Source organism: Lissotriton helveticus, chromosome 1_1, assembly GCF_964261635.1.
Source record: "Lissotriton helveticus chromosome 1_1, aLisHel1.1, whole genome shotgun sequence".
Taxonomy (NCBI): Eukaryota; Metazoa; Chordata; class Amphibia; order Caudata; family Salamandridae; genus Lissotriton; species Lissotriton helveticus.
The window spans coordinates 560,378,227-560,402,176 of record NC_136057.1 but is presented as its reverse complement, the minus strand read 5'-3'; the positions used below and the strand labels follow the sequence as shown (position 1 = coordinate 560,402,176).

General features: G+C 45.6%; 1 protein-coding gene across 11 annotated transcripts in view; it reads right to left on the bottom strand.

The window, feature by feature from the left end:
* The window catches only part of PLEKHA5 (pleckstrin homology domain containing A5), a 1,381,245-nt gene that overhangs the window by 185,228 nt on the left and 1,172,067 nt on the right, over positions 1 to 23,950 (bottom strand). For all 11 annotated transcript variants that reach the window (XM_078674042.1, XM_078674045.1, XM_078674034.1 and 8 more), the window contains 2 exons: positions 2,646 to 2,757; positions 314 to 354 (listed from right to left, as the gene is read on the bottom strand). In XM_078674042.1, the coding sequence (XP_078530168.1) occupies positions 314 to 354; positions 2,646 to 2,757 (153 nt within the window). The remainder of the gene's footprint in view (positions 1 to 313; positions 355 to 2,645; positions 2,758 to 23,950) is intronic.

Below are 23,950 nucleotides of genomic sequence, written 5' to 3'. Positions count from 1 at the left end.
ACAGTGGTACCATACAAAAAAAGTCATGCAGGCCTACTGTGGGTTCACTGAACCATTATAGATTTAAACTAATTTAAGTACCTTTCCTCTAATCTCTTACAAAAAAAATGCAATACTAGCACTAATGCATTTAGACTAAACTAATGATAGCCACAAATGTTGGACCTGGATGAAAGAAAGAATAAAGAAGTCCTCTGCTTCTGCCACTAAACCATACCAACTCAGATATTTTTAGCTAACCTTCAGTGAAACGACAATTACATTTCAACCTCTTGAAAATACCAACATATCACAACTCATATTTAAGTCTTACCTCATTTTTGGTTAAAGAAAGTGATATTGATCCTGCGTCGCCTATGTTTTAAACCAAAAAATAAATACATGAAAATATACAGTATTTTAAACAAAATACAAAGTTCAAGTTTTAGAAATAATTTAAATATACAGTATTTTCAACAAAATACAAAGTTAAAGTTTAAGAAATAATTTAAATTCCAAACCGTGTAAATAACACAACTGAATGTATTAACTGTTCACAACCTCCACCTATCAATGATTCGGTGCAAGCAATTCGTTTTTATTTCCCTTATTAATTTTCAAAATGTTAAGTGCAAGGTTCATACTACTATCTAAGCCCTGTGTTAGATATGTCAGAGTTATAATTTACTCGTTCTAAATGACTCGTACACAACAGAATTTACCTCCGATATAAAAAAGAAAAGAAATCTCTACTTGCTGTATATTATCTTTACCATCTATTTCCAAACAGATGAAATCTAGATTTACCTGTGTGTTAGGGTAATTCACATTGTTCCGAGAAGGACATGAATGCTGGGGGAATGGATGGTTGTGAGAAGGCTATACTCACTGTAGACCAAGCTACTTTATCATCCCTCTCGTAGCCATCACTGTCTTGCCTTACTTTGAATACCCAGCAACATTTGCCAAATCCTCTAAAAATCTACACATGTATCAGGACCCCATCTTGAGCATGCACACCCAAACACAAACATCCTCCAATGCAGCCTTTTTTTTTTAACTAAGTCAGCTTTGCAGTGTTTGCTAACAATCTCTTCAATCATCATGCTCCAGTAGGAATGCATCATGATATGCGCTAAAACAGATGTGGAAATTTCCTGATAAGCCACCATCTTCAAGCACCTGCTGGACAAACTTCAGAAGATCTTAAATGAAGTGGCAAAAAAAGATTGCTACACCGGTATTGCGGCTTTCTTCCTCCCCTATTCTTTGACTCAGAGTATGCTAAACTAGTACAACTGTATTGGAACACTGGAATGTTGAGGCCCCCATTGAAGACAATGGAGCAACAGCGGCTGCTGGATAAGGACCGCTGCTCTCAACATTTTAGTGTTCAACCTTTCTCTTTCCTCTGCCTCTCCAAAATATATGCAATGAGCAGAGGGAAGTGAAAAGCTGAGGCCATGTGCAGCAAGAAACACAGAGCGTTTACCCTGGCATGGCTGAACTACCAAAAGTAGTTTAGCCAGCCTAGGAAAAACCTGGGGATGATTTCTGACAGGCTGAGTTCACAGCTCTTGCTGTGCATGACAGTTACCAGTCATAGCCCTGCACATGGCTGTTAACAGTAGAAGTGTCACAGCAAGAGCTGTGAAACAAAGGCTTCGCGTTGCAGGGATTTCAACCCCCAGGTCTCCGATGCCACTATTTTCTCAATTAGGACGTTCCGCCCTCAAGGGCTGTAAAGGTCTAATAGCTTTATCGCCCACCGCAGCTGGGCTATACTGGATGTTAAAGGCCAGCTCCCTTGTTAAAACCGGAGAAGGCCTTTAATGGCTAATATGGCCCTCAAGGCAGGCTATAAAGCTATATTAGAACATTGAAATGTTGAGAGCTCCACTGAAGACAATGAAGTAGCTCTGGTTTTATAATGGCTGGTATAAGCCTTGTGCTCCATCATTCCAGTGTGTCATTATGTTTCTCCCTTTTTTTAATTCAGAATTTTCTATCCTCAGGTTGGCTGAAGGTTATAATTGCCTCAGACTAAATCTGTTGTTAAAGGTCCTCTCCATCGTTATAGGCCCTTGCCTGTAGTTCGGGCTTATAATCTGGTTATGGGGTTTTAACATCACGAGTAGGCCTCCGTAGCGGGCTATAAGGCTATATTAGAAAACTAGAATGTTGAGAGGTCTATTGAAGATAAAGTGGTTCAGGGTTAATAATGGCTGGTATAGGCCTTCTGCTCCAACATCTCAATGTTTATCCTTCTGTTTTCTCCCTTTCTAATTAAGAACATTCTACCCTCATGGGATCATTCTACCCTCATGGGATGTTCTAATGGCCTTACAGCCTTGGGCTATATGAACTGTTAAAGACCCTCTCCCTCATTATAGGCCGTCCCAAACCTGTGTAGTCCCCGGCAGCAAGCTACAAGGCTACAGCACATGCATTGTAAGTTATTAAACATAATGTGAGACAAATATAAATATATCACTGTCATGCAGAGGATGCTTCATTCACATCCAGTGCTTTGAGACCAATTTAGATTTACCTACCCATTGCATTTCCTTTTCCTGGGTGGCTTCCTTCTCAAGCATTCATATCATTTTCCAGACACAACACTGAGGGCAAACAAACTATCATATCGATAAACATGTAAACCATACCTGCATCTACCGAGTTTCTCTGTTGTTTATGTTTACTCAAGCCTTCCATGACATCTTGAATTCTCCATAGTTCCTTCTGCATCTGAGCACCTTGAATGCCAGCAGACTCAGTCTACAAAAAAACGACACATTACTTATTAAAATGGCTAACTAGAGGGGATGAATCCATTAATTAAGGTCTTCAGATATGGCTCAGCACAAATTCCATTTGCTCAATCTAGATTTTAATCTCAATCCCACATCTTAATCTTCCCTGCACTGAAAATACATCTCCAATAAAGCTCAAGGCTAATTTCCAGATACATATCCTGCATAATAATTAATTTCTATTTGGAGTTGCTATATTAAAAAGTACCACCTAGCACCAGTGTAATACACATTTCCAAACAAAAGAACTATTAAAAACGAAGTTTATGCAGGCCTCAGAAACTGTGTGCAATGTAAAATTCTTCCAATAAATTCTGCAACTATCTGTCTTGCAAAGGGAAACAACTATAATGCAGAAGGCCCAGCAGTGCATAATTCTTATATAGGGGTGAGACATGCATCATTAAACTGAAGAACATTACTCTGTGCCATCTTTGAACCAAAATCAGGCATTAGAAACGAACGTGTAGGCTTAATCCATATAGATTCAATGTTGTTAATCAAGCACAGGCAAAACATACCTGTCCAGCAAATGAAAGTGTCCATGCAGCCAAAGATCCTAAGAATGCCAGTTGGCAAAGCCCATATGGCTCAACAAAATATAGGCAATACAAATATTTTTTTGACCAATTGCCCAGAGTAAACAGGAACACATTTCAGACTCAGAGCTAGAGTGCAAATCAGCAGTTCCCTATGATTGAGAACAAGGACTTTGATGCAAGTTTGTCATAATGATGGTACCTAAGGGGGAGGCAGATTTCTGCTTGGCGCAGTCTTAGAGGTACCAGAGTGGGCCATTTGTAGAAGGTGAAGTATATGGCCATCAAGTGTAATTTCTCATCGACACTGGTGCTACCCGTTCCACTGTTAGAACAGCGGATGTCCCAGACATTCCCCGCTCTGTAAAAAAGATCCAAGTTGTAAGTGTCATAAACCAGCAAGTTACAAATCCTGTTTGAGGGAAGTGACTATAAATATAGGGTCATTCAAAGAGAATCATCAGTTTGTCGTGTGTGATTCAAGTCCTGTAAAATTGTAGGACAAGATTTATTGTGCAAGTAAATTGCACAATACATTGTACTCCACAGGGAGTTGAGCTTCAGACACCAGATGAGGAGATCGAATTCAAACTAAAATAACAAAATGCTGTAGAGCTTTACGCGTTGAGTGGAGGAAGATAGATGGAGGGTTGATCTAGTCACGGAGCGCATACCTCTCCTGTGTGTCTGACCACGATGCTCTCAACTGGCTTTCGGATTCAGAGGCAGCTACTACCTGCTGAGAAGGAGATGCTGTATTAGAATCAACTGCACGCAGCGCCTACAGCTTGGACGATTTGGATGTTGCTGCAGCTTCATGGCAGGAGGCTATGGGGAAGTTCACCAGCAGGCCAAGTGGACTCGAGCCACTTTACTTTCAGCAACGGTTGCCCATATATGCTGCCACAATGTCGCCAAAATGAGCGAGTACACTCGATGGGGGAGTGGGGATCCACAGAGCAGTAAAGGGACGTAATGTAGAGACCCAGGAACAGAGTCAGGAGCAGCAACTCAATGAGGAAGGTGAGATCAGCCCACGACCAATCTATCCCTCTCTTGCAAAATCCCAGGTTGGGCACCATATCCTGAAACTGCTGGTGCAGTAAAGGAATGTTTACAATTAGCAGCTAAAGAAAACCCAGCCTGTGGTGAAGGGTCTCCATTGGTAGAGGCACTAATGGCGGCTGCTCTTGCCGGACAGGGTATAGTGGCCTCCCCATCCTCTTTGGACTCAGTGCCAGATAGCGATCACCCTGTTAGTGATTTGGCAGGTCTGCCTGGTGTGCATCACTATCAGCCCCCAGCATCAACCCAAGACGTCATAGTGATCTGCCGGTTACACCTCCCTCCAAAAGAGATGAACTCTCCCATCTGGCAGTTAAGCGGGCTCTGGAAGGCAGCATAAAATCAGTGAGTACTGTATCAGATACTTTGGGGGAGCATGTGTGGGATGCAGGGGCTACAAATTAGGACTCTAATGCAGGTCCGCCTGAACCTAATGCCTGGCCGATCATACAGCAGGCAGGTGGCCTCGATAGGCAGTTATCTGGGGCTCTGCCCCCTCTTGTTTACAACATTTTTGGCTCTCATCCAGAGAGTAATCTTGACAGGAACAAACCAAGCGGCTGGGAGGAGGGTGCCCACCTTTCTCAGGACAGGCGGGTAATATTAAGAGGAAGTTATCAGAGCAGTTCAGAGGACACCAACCTGGTAAACATCTGAAGCTGCTGCAGCCAGGAAAGATGGGAGACACTGGTGCTAAGAGCAGTGCACAGTGGAAGTAGATCATCTCAAAGGGAGAGGTGAGGGCACTTATTTCCTGCCCATCAGAAGTTCAGACTGGAGCAGAAGAAGGTAAACAACATTCACAAAAGCATTCTCCCCTTTAGGGATCAAACCCGCACCCTCGATCAACTTCTGATTTCTCCTGCTGTAGACCCTCAGACTGCTCCACACCATTGCCACCTCAGGAAGCCTGTATAGCGGATAACTTTTAAGAACTGTCTCGAGGAGCGCATCTCATTGCAATTTTACAGCTTCTCCAAGTCCCAGCGTTCTGAGGTGCAGCCGCATTATGCTCGGTCAAGGGTAGACAACCTGGGGGAATCATAGCAGTCAGTTGGAGCATCTACAAACTAAGATAGAATAAACGGAGAATTTTTTGGAAGAGAATCAATCTTAAGGTAATTGGAATACCGGAGGGGAAGGAGGGGGCAGACCCTCACCAATACATTGTGCAACTGTTTGCAATAGCTTTTCCAGATTTGATCATTTGGGACTGGGATTCACAAATTCAGCGGGCCCACCTCTTAATCGCAATCTGGGTAACTAAACCAGCACAGGCTTGCACAATCCTAATCTATGTCGGGAACTTTCTTCTCAGGCAGGCAATCTATCTTAAGACATGCCCTAAAACACCCATCTCAGTGGATGCAATGCCAATTATAGCTCGCTCAGATCTGTGCAAGTCTACTATGGATCGACAATAGAAGCTGCGTGTTATATCTAGATGCTTCAACCCCAGGAGACGTAAGTAGAAGAAAGGAGGCTTTTTGGTGAGAACATAACAGAGAAAGTCTCAGCCACTGCTGTCACCTCTTAATGTCTCTCAGTCAGACTCATGCAGGAGCCTCGCATAGAACTTCCCCAACACCAACATTCTAACTGCAGCAGGAGGTGCGAGGACAAAGGTGGGAGGAGACACCACTCTGTCGTGGGGAGGAGAAAGTGGTGGTGAAGGAAAGCAGTCCCCTCATACCCCACGTTTAGAGGATACCACACTGCAGCAAATTATTGACCCCTTAAGAGCTGTTGGGCCCAAGCTTCCTTGCAGGAACAAGTCCGGCTTAAAATTATTTAAGGATGGGCAGATCCGCGAGGGCTAGTCAGAGACAGACGCTTCACAGACTCTGAGCCATACGAGGGATTTGACAACTTTAAACTATAGCCTATGGATGTTTGCGATGTAGCTTTTAGAACCTCTTTTCTGTTCTTTCCCTTAATGCGATTCCTTTGTGTTTATTCTATTCTAGGGATTTCTTTTTTGTTTTATAGTAGCACAGTTTGCTTACAGGTTTATATGCTCTGTTGGTTTGGTGGTTGATGGACGCAGGGGGGTCAAGACAAGGAGTGGTAGAGTTTTTATGTAGCGCGAACTAGACCCGAACCGAATCAGGTATCAGAGCGCTTTACATAGCACAAGTTACGTTTTTACATGAGAACACACACTTTCATTTTTAGGCACGGGGAGATTAAGCGATTTGCCCAGAATCACAGGAGGTTTTGGCGCCGTTACCGAGACTCGAACCCAGATCCCCAGGTCCGAGGTCGAGCGCCTTAGCCGTTAGGCCAACTACTCTGTGGAGTGGAGGGTATTGCTCTCATCAGGGGTTTCAATCCATCGACAACTCATTGGGTTGGAATGATTTCATCCCGAGGACATGGGGGTTAGTTGGGGGTCTGGGTAAGACGTGGGTGGGGTAGGCACACCAGATAGTCTCTTAAAGCAGAGAACATTGACTGGTGGCGGTAGGGGGTTGAGCAAAATAAGTCAGAATGATCTTAACTCTTCAAAGGTATTTGTATTTTTTTTTAAGTCTCTCAGAAAATATGGTCCACAGTAGGGGGAGGGCTACCTGGTTTATATGAACATGGCTTGGATAAAATGTATGACCTGGAATGTTTCTGGCTTAAATTCACAAAGTAAGTGACAGTTGGTGCAGGTGGAAATTAAGATGTATAGACCCCAACTTGTAGCGCTAACAGACTCGTGTGACATGAGCATCGATAACTATTTAGGTCACTGGGCTATGATACAATTATTTGTACATCACAATCTGTATCCATCCGTGGGATGGGCATCTTATTTGAGAAGAATTTCAAATATAAGGTCTTGAAAACTGCAGCAGACTCCAGGGGGAGATGGGCATTAGCACAGTTGGAATTATATTCCCAGAATATGTGTTATTTGTGCAGTCTATGGGCCAAATGTTGATGACTCGGAGATATTCGACATGCTTTCATTGGAGTTGCTGGATTAGGCAGGTGAACTTATTATATTGGGGGATCTGAATTGTGTAATGAACTACAGTATTGACTCTACTAACCGCAATACTACCCGATATATGCTCAGATCCAGGGCTCCAATTTCTGACTTGATCTGGGTACATGGGCTCTATGATGCATGGAGGATTGTTTTTCCTACTAATCCTGGGTATACTTTCTATTCGTGCCCACACAAACACTATTCCAGGATCGATATGGTTCTTGTCCATAGGCCTCGTTAAGTACGTGCAGAAATAGAGCTTTATTCCAGGATAGTACCTGATCACAATCCAATTTTATTTACATTCGGTCTTACAGAGGCGAGAGCTAGTTGCTCTGTTTTAATTCCCTCGTCATCTATGCAATGGCAAAGATGGAAGGTAGGTTACAGGCCTATTAAGGGAATTCTTCCTCTCTAATACAGGCACAGCAGCGCCTCCATTAGTCTGGGATGCAATGGTGGCATTTGTTTGGGGTACTACACTGCAGTATATTATGGAACAAAACAGAACTGCTTTGGAAGATGCCAGTTTACTGATACGAAATATTCTTCAGCTTAAAATCTTACGTGCCCAAATAATTGTTCAAGGTGGGGAAGGTGAGGAGGCCATATTTCTCCAACTGACTGAAAAGCTATCTTTACTTGTGCGAGGTCTGTAAGAACACATAGCTGCTATCAAGAACAAAACTCTGCAATATGAATACGGAGATAGGGTTGGTCGTGTGCTAGCCCATCAAATTTCTGCTAGGCAGTCAAAGTATTATTCATTCTAATAAAGGCTTGGATGATAGGGTTCACGTGAACCCTGAAACTATTATGGAGCAGTTTGCTTTGTTTTACCAAGAGTTATACTATCAGCCCCAAGTATAGAACTAATCTGGGTTTATTGAGTATGTTCAGCAGTGAAGGATGCTCCATTTGGCGGAAGACAAGGCCAGGGTGCTACAGGTCGAGTTCTCCTTTGGAGAGATGGGGGCTGCCTTGGAGGCTCTCCTTTCAGTTAAGGCCGCGGGCGAAGACAGATTTCCCTTGGGAGTTTTATAAAGTTTTTAAAGACCTAATAGCTAGTGTATTTCTAGGGTAATTCAATATATTTATGAGGGGGCGTGTTCCAAATTCTTGGAATATGACAAACATTATGGTATTCCTGAAGAAAGGCAAGCCCTCGGAGGACATGGTGTCTTATTGACCCATCTCTCTGATAAACTCAGATGCCAAATGGTTTGCCAAGATTTTAGCTATGTAACTTGCCACAGTACTTTCGGTGCTAGTTTACCAACAGCAGAATGGGTTTGTACCAGGAAGAGACAATACTAGTCACACTAACAGCAATTGCGCCCTTTAATGTCGCATCGGAATCCAACATTAGAGTGCGTATGATTTTATTAGATGCGGAGAAGGACTTTAAATGTATTCAGTTGGTCAAAACAAGACTTGACGGGCTAGGGTTACGTATTCAGGGAGGTATTGAAATGCATTTCAGATATACATCACATGACCAGACAGGGGTGTCCACCGACTCGCATCTTGTTTGTGCTGGGTATGGAGCCATATTTACGACCCTTTCATATGAATATTGGTATCCAGCCTCTGGTGTCTGGCTGGAATGAACTCAAACTTACTGCATATGCGGACGATGTTCCGCATTTAATGCAAAAGCCGCAAGTAGCACTGTGACAGGTTGTCAATGAGGCCACCGATTATGGGAGATTTTCAGGGTACAAACTTAACATCCTGAAAACACAGGTTTTATTGAATTATAAGTCAGATGTTCAAATCTCTGGAGTAACCGTATGCTTGGAGGTTAGGGACAGAATTAAATTGAACTATGAACCTTTAATATCTGTTACTACTATGATGAAATCATGAAGTAACTAACACAGTCTTAGTGGACGATGTAATATGGTTAAAATTAATATTCTTCCAAAACTTCTTTATTTGTTTAGGGCGATCCCAATACGGGTCCCTATTCCTTTTTTAGGCGGTGAAAGGAGCGATTGGAAGTTTTATATTGGGGGGGATAAGTGGGCAAGATGAGCAATTCGACTTATGAAGCTTCTATTTAAACAGGGGGGCTTCAACTCCGTGATTTGAGGTTATATTTTTGGGTGGCGTTGGTACGGCGCCCGCGTAGTTTATTTATCCCGGCTGACTCAGATACAGCAGCTTTTTGCTATCAGCTAGCGCTTGGGGCTGAGTTTAGGCTTTTCTTCTACCGGCTGGGGGATCCATATTATTATAAGAGGGTCCTGTTTAAGATTGTGAAGTATGCCATTAATATTTGACAAGAAATTTGTAATAAATTCTCAATAGCTTTTTTAAATAAAGAAACACAGTCATAGGATAATCCTGCCACCCCCCCATCAGTGTTTCAGGATTTCTATAGGAAGGGCCTGGGCACGATAGGGGGTACAGCCTTATTTGCCGTTTTACAGGGCATGTATTGGCTCCCTAACCATTATTTTATTAAAGTATCTACAAGTGAGGGATTACTTTTTGTCAGGGTGCAAGCACCGGGCGGATCTTGAAAGTACAGAACTAATGCTACATCTACATAAATTAGATGAGAAACTATTGATAAGTACAATATATAAAGTCCACATTTGTAAAGTGCACAATCACCCGTAAGGGTCTCTAGGCGCTGGGGGCCGTCGGGAAGATTAAGCGAGCTATTGCCCAGAGTCACATGGTGCTGGGCTAATCTGCCGCCGGGGATCGAACCGTGATCCCCAGATTCCAGCGTCAGTCGCCCTTGCCGCGGCGCCACACCTCTCCCACATATATCAGGACTTCCGTCAGTATGCTACTGATGATAGTGAGGTATTGGCAACAAAATGTTGTTTACTTATAGCCTCTGATATCCTTGTTTCGGATATTCAGAGGGCACTGGAGATTGTTGATTGCTCGGTTCAATCTATTAATTTTAAATTTCCACAGTTTAAGACCATTTGCCTTTTATACTACACTCCTGAGAGGATTTCCAAATGGGGTGCAAACATATCTAAGGATAAAATCAGGTGCCCCTTGCCAGTGGTGAGGGGGCAGGTGAATGAGCCCTGTGCCCTTACAGTGCCCAGGTCCATTCCTGGGCACTGTACGTGCAGTGCTGCCATTAAGAGTATATGGTGCTGGGAGTTTGTCATTACGAACTCGACAGCACCGTAATGGCTACACTGAAGACTTGGAAGTTTGGTATCAAACTTCTCAGCACATTAAACCCACACTGATGCCAGAGTGGGATTTAATGTAAAATGCACAACAGAGGGCATCTTACAGATGCCCCCTGGAACTCAACCAACTCCCAGTTGACCTGACTAAGTGGCTGCTTAGGCTGCCACCACCAGACATGTTTAGCTTGCTGCTCTGCGGGGCCTCTAACAATGCACATCCTGCGACGAGGTGTCAAGCCTCCTCCCCCAGGATGGGCAGGGTTCACAGAGAAGAAGCTTCAAAGGCATGCCGCCTTTGTGAGCCTCTCCAGACCAATTGCTGATTTCATCAACTGGTGCCCCCTGGTTCTACCCCCCACTTGTTGCTGGAAAAATCAGTGAGGAAAAGAGGTGTGCCCACCTCTGCCAACTCCACCCCTCAGGTGGGAGAGGTGAGGTGAAGCACAACCTCGAGTACCCGCCATCTTGAGGATGGGGGGACTCAGCCAACCAGGGACAGGCTCCTGAGCCCCTCCCACTGGAGAGTAGCAGAATAGGGGGTGTACCCACCCCAGGGAAGGGACCCCATTGGTCCCTGCCCTTTACCTACCTGTAACACCCCTAAATTTAGTATTTAGAGGGCACCCTGAACCTTCCTTCCTCAGATCCAGAAACCACAAGAAAGGAAGATAAGGACGAAAAGCTGTGCAGAGCTAAGAAGGACAACGCCCACTGACTTGGCCCCAGCCATACATGCCTGTCTACCCTCTGACCTGCTCCTGCAAAATCCCGGTGTGTCCTGAATCAGCAACCTCGAAAACCCTGGAGGACCTGCCTGCCTTCACTTCAAAGACTGAATCTCCTGTGAACACCAGGCTTGTTCAAACTGCAGCTTCTGGTGCCAACCAGAAACCGCAAATCCAGCCCACTCTGCACCTGCCGAACTCGGCCCGAGCTCGAGTGGAAAAATACCATGAGGAGGTCCCCCCCCGGCGATCCTGACCAGAGATCCGGTGACCCCTGACCTGCCTCAAGCCTCCTGATGACGCCTGCAGCATCAATCCAGAGGATCCCCTCTACCGCGACCAGAGCGGAGCGGATAAGAAAATCCGACGTCCTAAAGGCACCCCTGCATCCGACGCCACATGGCCTTGTATGCCCAAACCTACTGTGCATAACCAACCCTCAACATCCCAACTTACCCCTCAAAGTGGTGGTCGCACCTGTAAGATCCTCGTCCCCGAGCCTGCTGTGTTTCTTTGTCCCGGAGGTTCTCTATAGGAAACAACAGGGCACCCGACCGCAAAACAGCACCCTGCACCCGGCCGCCCTAGTGCCGCTGAGGGTGCAACAACAGTGCATCACTGACCCTGGGAGACCCCGGAGTCTAACCCCAGAACCTTAATTTCCACAGTCGATTACTTACCTGAGAACCGTTAACCTGTTTTCCCTCCATAGGATAACACTGACAATTTGTCTCCAAAAAGTTTCTAAGTGTGGAGTTTTGAAACCTGAAAACATTCTTTAAAAATTGCACAAATAACCAAAACTGGTTTACTTACCTGTTTCTAGGAAATGTCCCAGTGCTGAATCTAGGTATCCAGCACTGTGTTAGAAAAGTAACATAAAAAGTAACTTACCTGCAATTTACTGAAAAAGCCCATTCATTCCAATGTACTGTATTTGCTTATGTGTTGGATACTACTGCTCCCTGTAAATCAAGCAAAGTACAATTTCTATTGCATTTTCAAACTGTTCTATATCTAGTAACTTATTACTGAAAAGTATTTAATGCTTACAGGTACCAGGCTTGCTTCGAAAAATAAACAGTATATTTTTTACACAAACACAATTAGCCTACAGTTCAGTTCTTGAGTGTGTGAATTAATTTGTTGATTGAGTGTGTACATCAAATGCTTAACACTGTCCTCTGATACTGCCTTACTGCTCGACCAAGCTACCACTATTCGAGAGTAAGGTTCTATCCAACTTTAACCTCTGCCTGCCTTTGGGGATACTTGGACTCTATACACACTATACCTCATTTTGGTGTAGTATATATAGAGCCAGTTTCTTACAATAGTTTCCTACATGTATAGTATGGAGGTTTTTTTTTAATATGAATTTACTTCTATGAACTGTTTGTATTGAACATTTCTGGCTTAAAAATAAATAATAAAAAAAAGCTTAACCCGTTGAGAACCAAAGAAGAGTAGCCTTCAGGTGTAAGAGAGACTGTAAATGTGTGGGATCTTACATGATAGGACAACAGACTAATCAAAGGTGTAGAAATAGTCCGAATCACAGTCAAACCCGATGCAATTCTTCCAAGAACACCACCTTATCACATGATCCCAGAAATAGTAGCAGGAATAACACCATTAAGTAATAGCATGTTACAAAAAGGAGTTTTGTGAGAGAATAATCAGGAGTCTGTGCATTTCACAGATTATGGGATTATATAAATCAAACGGGAAGATCCCCTGTTGTCCTGTGGTATCTAATCTAGCCACTATCTTATACCAGATTCCATGCATAGCAAAATGGTTCACTGTCATGGATTTTGTCAAGCTTTCTTCTCGGACAAAAATTGGAGAGTCACGATGATGGCCAGGAAAAACATGGCAGCCAGCTACAGTGCTGGTCGCATGATTGTGGCGTTATGGGAGATTCACCTAGGGCAACGCCTCGACAATGTGATGCAGCGGGCATGGGGTGGACTCTTCTGCTGACCCCCGCTCAGGCAAACACGTCGAGGGCTCCAGGGTCAGGCGAGGCCAATGCGGAGAGCTGGCTGAGTGTCGCAAAGGAATGCAGAAGGGTTGTCGCACTGCAGCATGGATTCCCCTCTGGGGAAAGGACGGAAGCAGCAGCACAGGAGTGCTGAATACCGAGCGGACTTCAGCTAGGCAGCAGAGTGTGGGCATTGAATTCACAGAGATGCCTCCATGTACGCTTGCAGTAAACAGAGAAAAAACCCACAAAGCAGTGAAAGGGAAAAAAATCAAGGTAGGAACCGGGGTGACTAGCCGGGAGAGAGGGAGCGCTACAGGGAAAAGTAACAGTTACTCGTTGAGAAGTACAACAAAAATCCAATTTAGGTCCCCACAAGTGGGTGGCAAACAGGCATGCTCGCCTTCCGGAATACATAATTCTCTGCTTGTTACTAACTCAGCTGGCAGCCCTCACTCAAAGGTGGAGGGGGGGGGTCGGAGGTGGGGGTCAGCACTACTACCAGCAATAGAGACTGAAGTGAGCCTACTAATCAAAAAAAGAAGACGTTCAAATACCCCATCTCCCCAGCAAACAGAGTGTGAGGGGGTGAGTTTGTAAATAACATTTAAAGGCTCAAGAGTGGGTGAGATCGGCCAAAACAACAGATATCAATTTTTGGTCGAGATGAATGAAAATGAGGAGGGTACTAAGGGGTATAGCTGAAGAAATGGGAGGTGGAGATTGTGGAGACCATGGACCCATAATGAAAGGAGCAGGGCAGGTCGTTTCTCAAGACGCTGGAAAATTGGTACATCATTCCCTAGGGGAGATCCAAATTGAAAATATGTTGCAATCACCAGCGGTTAAAAATGGGTTCACCGTCACTGTAACAGAGGGAGAGCCAGCGTATGTGTGAACAGCTGACGGAAAAACTAGATTCCCTGGGTCAAAGATCTCAGGCTCTTGAGGACACAGTAGCAATACTGAAATTATCAGCCTTAACCGATGGGGAAGAGATAAGGGTGATAAAACTCAAGAGAGACAGAGAGCTACAGGAAAAACTTGAATCATTAGAAAATGGGGCAAGTAGAAACAATCTTAGCGTATTGAAGATGCCAGAAGGGGAGGCTATCAAAAGAGTTTATTATAGCCCTTTTTAGGTCTCGGCTAGCATAGGCTGCGCTTGCGCAGTCTCGCTGGCGAGATTTTTTGTTTTCTAATAGGGAGGTAAACGAGCTAGCTCTTCTCCATTGGCTGGCTTCCTAAACGGCGGCCAGCCATTGGAGAAGAGCTTTGTCCGTCACTTTAAGCCCCGTCCGTTTCGGATTGAGGGGCGAGTGTTTTCCTGTCCTTTCTCTCTGTGACGTCATCAGGAAAAAACACGCCCCCCCAATCTGAAAAGGACGGGGCTTAGTATTTCGATTGTTTTTATTGCGCGAGTCGCATTATATTTTTAATTCCTAAGCGGGTGCCCACCCCGCTGTTTATTTTCATATTTATTGCCTATGTTCATGCCGGCTGCTATCTATGACTATCATAGAGGCAAGCAGGAAGTGATAGGAGTCCCCGCCGCGCGCTGGTCGATGGGATCGCTGGAGGTCCTCCCTCTGGCCGCGCGCGGTGCAGGCTGGGATCGCGGTGGCGGCTGCGGGGCCCGGCTGACGGTGCCCTGGAAGATAGCAGCGGGAAAGGAGTGCAGAGGACCAGGCGGCAGCCCGCAAAGAGCGGCTCCCACTGGGTAGGGGGGCACCTGGCACCAGCGAGCGACCCCGCCCCCAGGGGTGGGAGACAGCCGGGGTGAGCTGGGGCCACGTGCGGGGCACTGTGGGAGCTCGGGGGAGGGGTGACAGAGCGCCATGGTTAGCACCCTCCCCCCCACTCAACATATAGTGTCTTGCATTGCCCCCCCGCACCACTAGAGTAAAGCAGGGTGTAACCTCCAGATAACCACCCTCACACCCCGCCGGAAGAATGACCCCCCCCTTTTGCAGGCACCCAAGGGGGTCTTATGACACCCCTTGTTTATTGTACCTTCCAGAGATGGCACCCTCCAGAACCTGTCACCACCGCAAGTTTGATTTTATCTTTTCCAGTCATTGCCACTGGCCTGAAGTGCCCCCTCAGATATTTTCCCCCGAAGCCCCTCCGTGATGATGCAGGGCATTTGATCTCCCGCACAGATCCTGCTCCCTCCACCCAAGAGATGCCCCAAGAATTGTCATTGCCCAGCAGTACACATGCAGGTCTTTCCGTCCACCCCAGACTCTGCATGTTTCATCGAGAAGCTATTTTTGTTCTAAACATTGACCTCTGACCCCGAGCCCTGCAGTTTGGGGTGCTTGGATTGTGCAGTTCTCTTAGGATCACAGTGACCCTTTGAGACCTGTCCCAGGTACTCTACATTAACTGTACCCCTCCCCTCCGACACTTCTGCCCATGTTCATGTTCCGGGTTGGTTCTTTGGTTGCACCTACTCTAGTCACACACCCATTGAACCTTTAAACCTACACTTGCTTGGGTGCCTCATGCGTTTTCTGCTGCTATTAAGTATGCACGTTCAGGGGGAGGAGCCTAGCTCGCGGCCGTAATGGTCGCCCTTTAGCTCGGCTCCCGCAGCCCTCCGTCCTGATTGCCTATCCTGTCTTCTATCCTGTCCGGGGACGACACATTTTTGGGGCATTGGAAACATAACGGCTTGTTTGTACTTACCATCCGACCCCGGGGTCTCGGTGTGCAGTGGCTCCGGAGTTGTGGCCTCTGAGAGATCGGGGCCTCTGCGAGACTTGGACCGGGACCTGGCCGGTGGGATCCGACGGCTCTCGGCCCCGGCCGAGAGCGAGAACCAGTGTTGGGAGCCGATGTGCGAAGATCCCGGCGATCCTGACCCGGGCCTGCCCTGGTGGCCGCGCGGCCGACGTGGGTGAGAGGCCCGGGGACCTGAGTCTGTGAAGGGGTCTCTCCCGGCCGCTGCTTTGTCCGGCGGCCCTGGTCCTCGGGGCCCGGACTCCGCTTGATTGGGGCACCGGTGATGGTGCTGGCGGAGACCCGTCTTGGGCGGACATCCTTTTGGCATCGAGGCCGCCCTTGCTGGTACCCCCGGAGCTTGTAAAGTCCTACATTTGAGAACTGTTCTTTCCGGGGGTCGTGGTGAGCGGCGATTGGGCTGATTCACGAAATGGCGGCCGACCCTCTGAAACGAGAATCACCCTGTGGCGGCGGGCCCGTGTTGCCTATTGGTGTGGGGAGCGGATCTGGTGGACGTGAGCCGACGGTCAGAGATATCCTGGAAGCCCTGAGATCCCTACACGCTTCCCTGGCCCTGGGTGTCTCAGTGGGTACGCCACGATCTGCCGCCATTTTGGGCGGCCATTTCTTCTTGTCGCCCTCTTGTTTCGAAGACTTCATTGCCTCGCCCCCCTCGATTGACTTGAGTGTCGCCGCCACTGATCGGAGATCGTGTAGTGTGTCGGTGACTTTGGGGCGCCCTGCTTTTCAAGGTTCGGACCCCGGGGACTTGGATGCTGTACTGCGACCCTGTTCGACATTGTTGCCTGAAACTGTTGGTGGACTGCCTCCTGTGCCTGCTTCGATGACTTTGCCTGTGTCTATAATTGGGGCCACCTCGCCCGCTCCAGTGGCGCAACTGGACTCCTGTTTTTATTGCTCGTGCTGCGATATTTGATGCATCGATATTTTCTGTTTGGACTATTGCTCCCTTGTGGATCTATCTACCCCCCACGTAACTATGCTAGTCACCATTCCACTCGATTATATGCTGATTTCGTATTTAGTATGTGGTTTTACATTGCCATGTGGTGGGTGGGGTTTGTCGCTCGAAAGGGTTGGGGGTGAAATGTACGACTTCCGTTTGATTCCCGGTATACGATTTAGTAGCATAATTGTTTTTAATCGTAGAAAGGTGGGAGGTCCCCTTCTCCTAATGTTTTGTGGCGCGTGATGGGGTGTCGTCCTGGTCTGTTTTTGACTGTGCTTGTCTGGTTGGGCGGAGGGCTGCGGCCGCCCGTTCGGATTATGGTTATTCTGCTCCTCCCTCCTGTCTTCTTTTCTCCGCTTTTGTTGCCCTTTTTGTCTCTTTCTTCTTTCTTACTTCTCGCTATATTTCGGGTTCTGGTTTAGGGCGACAGGCACGCTGTTTGAAGGGTGGGCCATAGCCTTCTACAGGGGTGCAGGGGGGGACGGGTGGGTTGGGTTCTATTTTTTTGTTTGTCTTCTGGTTCTATGGCCCTTTTGTATCTCTTTTTCGTGAGGCCGCGTCTGTCCCGACCTCCTATGGTGTGTTTCGGGTGGGGGGTGTGGCGTCGTTAACCCTCCTGCTATGTTTCGGCTGTCTTTCTCCCCGATCGCCATACCCCCACTTGGGCCGCTACTCCTTTTGTCTCCTGTCTTCCCGCCACGGGGGGCCTGTGTCGGCGTGTCTTCTTCCTTTCGTTTTTCATATTTTCTTAATTTCTTTTTATTGTTTTATTTTGTCTTCCCTCCATTTTCCTTTCCCTTCCTCTTCCCCTTCCCCACTTCGTCCCCCCCCCCCCCCCTTTTTTTTTTTCCTTCCTGTGTCCCTGAGGTTATTATGACGGGCTGGTTTTGATGCATTGTTTTTCCGATCCCTCTGTTCTGGCTTGGTAGTGTCTTGGGTGGCGGGCATGTTACGAGGATAATGCTCAGGGGCGATTGTGTCTCACGTATCCTGATTTTCTTGAATGCATTGTATTATCCCCCCGATATTTTGCCCCCATGCCCCCTTATTAATGTTGAGGTTGGTTTGGGATATCGGATGCCTCCGTATTGAAAGTGAGCCTGTCATATGTCTACTCCCCATATTATAAAATTAAGCCTTATTTACTCATGTGTTTTAGCCCTTTGGTTACTGTATCTCTTCTCCCCTTCTGTGATTCTACGGCCTCTGCTTTGTATTGATTGATTATGTAATATTTGCCTGGTGACTCCTGATTATTTTGCACATTGCGGCCGGCCGGCTTGGTTGTAGGCCTCGACTTGTTTCTCCTTTTGATGTCAATAAAGGTTTTCAAAAAAAAAAAAAAAAAAAAAGTATGCACGTTCAAACTCCGGAATCTGAAGCAGTCTGGTGCTAGCAGGGATACTCTTCTGCAGCATTGTAAGCAATCTTAGACTTTCCACGTACTTTCTGGTTTCACAGCTCTAAGGCTTCCGGTCATAGCAAGGAGGGTTACTTTAAAATTGCACAAATATCTGTTTCGCATTCTTTAAAAATCATGGCTGCCGAACAAATAATTTCTATCGTTGTTTAAAGTGCAAGACTGAGAATCTTAATGTTTTTATCCTAAATGTTTTGAGCTTGAATCCTCTAATGTTCCACAGGCATAGTTCAAGGGACACCTGCACAGCTGTGTAAGGTTTGGAGGAGGAGAGGCGGGGGTGACTTTAAAAACTTGCTACTTTGGTTGTCTCCAGTGGCCTTGTCTTACTGTGGTGGTTTTAAGTGCAAACCCCAGACATCAAGGTTTTTCTTTCCTATTCATTGTTCTTTCAACGGTAGAGCGTCCTTGTGGGGGGTCTTGTGAATTTAACCCCATACAAACTCTTGAGACATGAGATGTATAAGTGCCTTGATATATGCTCATTTAAGCAGCACTTTCAGTCCTGTCTATTACTCCTATATCCATGCCCATCTAGAATGACCACTTTGGAGTGTGAAATGGCCACACTCCTCCTTGGTGACTAGTGGCCTGTTATTATTCACTACTGTTGGCATTTAGGAAGTAATGCTGTAGTTTTTCAGCAGCCAGCAGTGCTTTGGGTTATGCTATTATCAACAAAAGCAAAGTCTTGACGTATGTGCGTGAAAATGCTCTAACATTGTGGTGGGGGTAAGACAGTAATCCCTTGGTCTCATGGTGTGTGCTTGGTGACTGCCCATCGCCACTATATTGTCAGACACATTCCTATGATTGATGTCCGGGTTGTAATAAAGGTCCATGTGGCGCACGAGACTCCTTTGTACCTAAGGCCCCATAACATTATGTGAGACGTGGGATATGCTGTAGGAGGGCCCTATCGATTTATATTATGTTACTGGTAACCCCTACCAGGAAAACACTGTCCATTTACTCCTGCCACTTCTGAACTCTATCATCACTACCTCTGAACCATATCGTCCATTTTCTATATCATCTATTATTGTATTCCTTGTAAATGCTGCCCTCTGATGCCTTAGGGCCAAGTTCGCCCTGTATAAAACTCAAAGGATAAATAACAGTTGTCACAGCACTAAACAAGCTGCGACTGCCATAGAGGTGGCATCTCTTTCCTGGAGGATACACAAGCAGATCATGAGATGCAGATTTTCCCATGTTTGAAACTCCCGTCACCCCTCAGTATCGATTACCAGCCCCATCAAGACCCCCCACCACTTCTGATCTAGGTTTGGTCACATGCAGTGTTCAGTCCCACATCAAAACCCCACCATGTCTTACTAAACTTCAAGCCTTGAACGGCATGTTATCGCCTTCAGTGTTTGAAACTATACTTATTCTATAACAAAACGTGGAGAGAACTCTGCACTGAATGATTTCCTAAAAATGGAGTTATACTCTTTCCCTCCCTAACCCCTCTCTATCCAAGTCCAGCACTGCACACTCTGAGTTGGCATAGGTGTTTGGCAATGACCCCAAGGCTACATTCTGCACATCTAAACTCTTCACTGTCCCACTGATAGCACTATTAAACATCTCGATGCAGTATGGAGCACTGTTACAAGGGACTACGTTCCTGGCCGCAACATTATTAGCAGTGCAGGAAGGACATGGTGCATTTTTCCAAGGGAACGTCACTGTCCAAAGGATATTTTATCACACAGGCTGCTCTCCTTTCCCTTTTGCACATTACCATAGGTAAGTCATAGGTGCCTTTGAGTGTTGTATTTTCACACAGGACACGTTTGTTAAAGTCCTGTGAGGTCACCCGCTAATATAGATGCTTTATACCTTAAAACACCTAAAATGTTCGAGTTTCTGCTTTCGAATCTGAACCTTGATGTTACTGACAAATCTGGTTCTTAGTCAATGCATTTATTCTCACTTTCGTATTCTTGGAGAGCCTGCAATATATATGCCACCTGTGTACTGCCACGGTTGATACATTCTAATTTGGCCTGCTCTGGATAGAAAATTGAATTTATTTGCCGATCACTAAGTGAATTGACAGTACACAGGCAACTGCAATCAGTTGTTTGCTTCCCTCTCTTGAAAGTGGCTTTGGTGCCCTTTGTCATTATACAGAAGAGATACTGTGCTTTTTCAATGTGCAGTGTTTTCACAAGATATCTACTTTGCAAGTTAACAGTTGTAGTATTGGATTTCTGCATTGTCGATGCTAGAAATATTTTATTGTTGAGGAAAACTCAACGCACAAGGAACCTCTGCCTAGTAACGCCTGCTTTCACTAGGAGGGAAGATCCTTTGGGAGTTTGGTGAAAATAGCATTTGTAATCTGAGAGCTTCTTTAAACAGCGCTGCTGGGTTAGTTTAGAAATCTTGCCAATCTCTTTGAATCCCAGTTGCAGACACATAATCTGATCTTGAAGTTGTTGGCAACGTGTCTGTTTTTAACCTCCACCCTGTTACTTCTGCGTAGTCAAATCACAAATGCTCTCCAGGTTCTTTAGAATGCTTTCTCCTGATGGAGCTGGGGCTCCAGCCAGGTTGCTCCTCCTAGCATGGGATCCAGCGGTATGTTCTCATTACACACCAGTAGCTCAAGTTCCCATTCCAGGCCCCATTGCTAGCTCCCATGCTGAATCTCAAGACTGCTGTTTGTACGCAAGTAGTGTTTGCTTCCATTCTGGACCACATAGCTGCTGCTCATACGCGAGTAGTTTTAGCTCATGGATTGTGCATATGGTATGTGATTGGCACCATGACAGTCTGGATCCCATAACTTAGCTCATTGTATGAGTAGTGGTAACTTCTATTCCTTATTCTGTTGCTGTGCTCATAGTAGCCCTTTAGTAATGTCAGCTTTTATTCAAGACCCCTTGTCGTGTGCTTCTTCAGAGCGTCTATTGCTCTGCTCATTGTACCAGCTTCTATTCCAGAAACCATGTCTCGTATCTGAGCTGCGCTAGCTTTTGGTGATCTTCCCATTGTACCTTAATACTGCCAGCTACCATTCCATAACCTGTGTCTTTTGTTCATACATGAGCACATTGGCCCCTATCCATCCATTGCTATGCTCCCCATACGTGAGCTGCCCTTCAAATGGGTAAGAGTGGTCTGCTTAATTCAGACACTCTGTTCATCACCACCCCCTTTTCTGAATCCTTCAAATGTGATCAGCATTGGCTCCTATCAGCTATGGCTTGTTTTTACCGTATATGAGCACTGCTAGCCTCATACCTGTATATACTGCTCACCATACATGAGCAGCTCATCACATGTGAGAAGCATTGGCTCAGATTCAATTATGGCTTTTGGTTATTGTACAAGAGCAGCTCTTCTAATGTGAACAACGTGGACTCCTGTTCTTCCTCCCATGACTTGATATCACCGCACATGAGCACCTCCTGAAGCGCGTAGTGTTAGCTCCAATTCAGCCTTGGCTTGTGGTTACTGTACATGATCGACTCTTCAGACGTGAGCAGCGTTGGCACCTATTTATCCATGGCTTATGATTGACATACGTGAGCACCTCCTGACGTGAGTAGTGTTGGCTCCTATTCAGCCATGGCCTGTGGTTACTGTACCTGACAGTCTTCATACATGAGTAGCGTTTGCTCCTATTCTTCCTTCATGGCTTGTAGTTACTGTACTTGAGCACCACTAGCTTACACTCCATATGGTGTTAGTTTGCCCACTGTAGAGTAGCAGCACATCACACATGAGCAGAGTTGGATCTTGTTCGGTACTGGCTTGCAGTTACCGTGTTTCCTGTTCAGTCATGGTATGTGGTTACTGTACATGAGCACCTCCTCACATGTGAGCAGTGTTGGCTCCTATTGATTAATAGCCATTAGGTAGCGTACATGTGTAACTCACATGTGAGCAGCATTGGCTCCTATTGATCCATATCTTGTAGATGGCATACATGGGTACCTCCCCACGTGTGCAGTGTTGCCTGCTATTCATTCATGGCTTGTGGTTAGCGTACGTGATCAGCGCAGCTCATATTCGTCCATGACTTGTGGGTAGCATACATGGGTTCCTCCTCACGTGAGAGCAGCGTTAGCTCCGATTCATCCATGGCTTGTGGTTAGCGTACGTGATCAGCGCAGCTCATATTCGCCCATGACTTGTGGGTAGCGTACACTTTACTCAATCTCTAATACTCTCAATTCACACTCTACTACTGACTCAACTAATCACACTCTAATACATCCTCTAGCTACTCTACTACATACAAGTCACACTCCTCACAGCTCTCTAAATTACACTATCCACAATTTTATACTCGCTCTCTACTACACTCTAATACTAAAAAGTACTAACTACTGCTCTCTAATATATACTCTATTTTAAAAGTCATTCGCTACTCACTCTACTAAATAGATATACTACTCCATATACTATCTATAACTCACTACACTACATCTATTTCTATCTAGTACTTTTCATTACTCACTACTACTGTCTCTACTACTCGCTGATTCCTACAGGCTCTCTACACACTATCTACTACTCACTCTATACTACTCTCCACTAATCTACACTACTCACTAACTACTATTGCCTACAACTCACTCCTACTCTACTCTATACAAGTATACTCTCTATTAATCAACTAGTCACTCTCTACTAACTATTAATCACTGCTAATACTCTCTACTACTCTCTAATGCTTACCTATTGCCATTGTAAATAACAATACCATACATTTATCAGTTTAAAAAAAAAACAAATGAAAAAAATGACATTTGCAATGCCAATAGCTCTAACTTTAACAAAGACGAGACTGCATTGTAAATGCTTGTTAAATTAGGATGTTTGTCTGAAGACCCTGTGGAGGCTCTTGCTAGAGATATTCAGTGGGTACACCAGGATCCTTTTAGGAAACAAGGATCTGGGTGAATTTTTTTGACATACTTCGTAAAGAAGCAGATCTTGGCCAAGGCACCTAAGCAGAAAACTCTGAAGGGAAGCGGGTTTACATTTGAGATTAGGTCTGATCTCTCTTGCACCACCCTGATTAGACAGTAGGAATTGGGGAATTGGATAGGGGAGTTTAAGAAGGTAGGCATGAGGGATTCCCAGCCACACTAAAGGTGACGCACAATAACAAAATGCATCACTTGAAGGACCATAGCGAAACAGATATGTTGATTAAGGCGATAAGGAGGGTTAGCATATACAGATAGCGCAATAAACCAACAGGAGTCAGTTTCCTAAATATACTTCATTTTTCTTCATTTGTTTTTAATCCCATTGCTCAAAGGGCTTTTCCAAAGGCCATGAGAAAGCAAGGAGGAAGGGTTCTCCAGGGAGGGAGAAGTGTAGGTGTGTGGGATGCATAGGGGAAAAAAGAAATAGTCCTCAGAAATCTCTTCTCTTTCCTGAGATCCAGCCCGGGTTGATGATAATGGTGGCAACAGTACGAAATATATCACAGAATGTTAATGGGCTCACGATGGATAGGCGACGGGCTAAGTTGATTGAGTATCAATAGAACTCACGTGCTCAATTCATGGTCCTGCAGAAAAGTCACCTAACCAACAAGGAA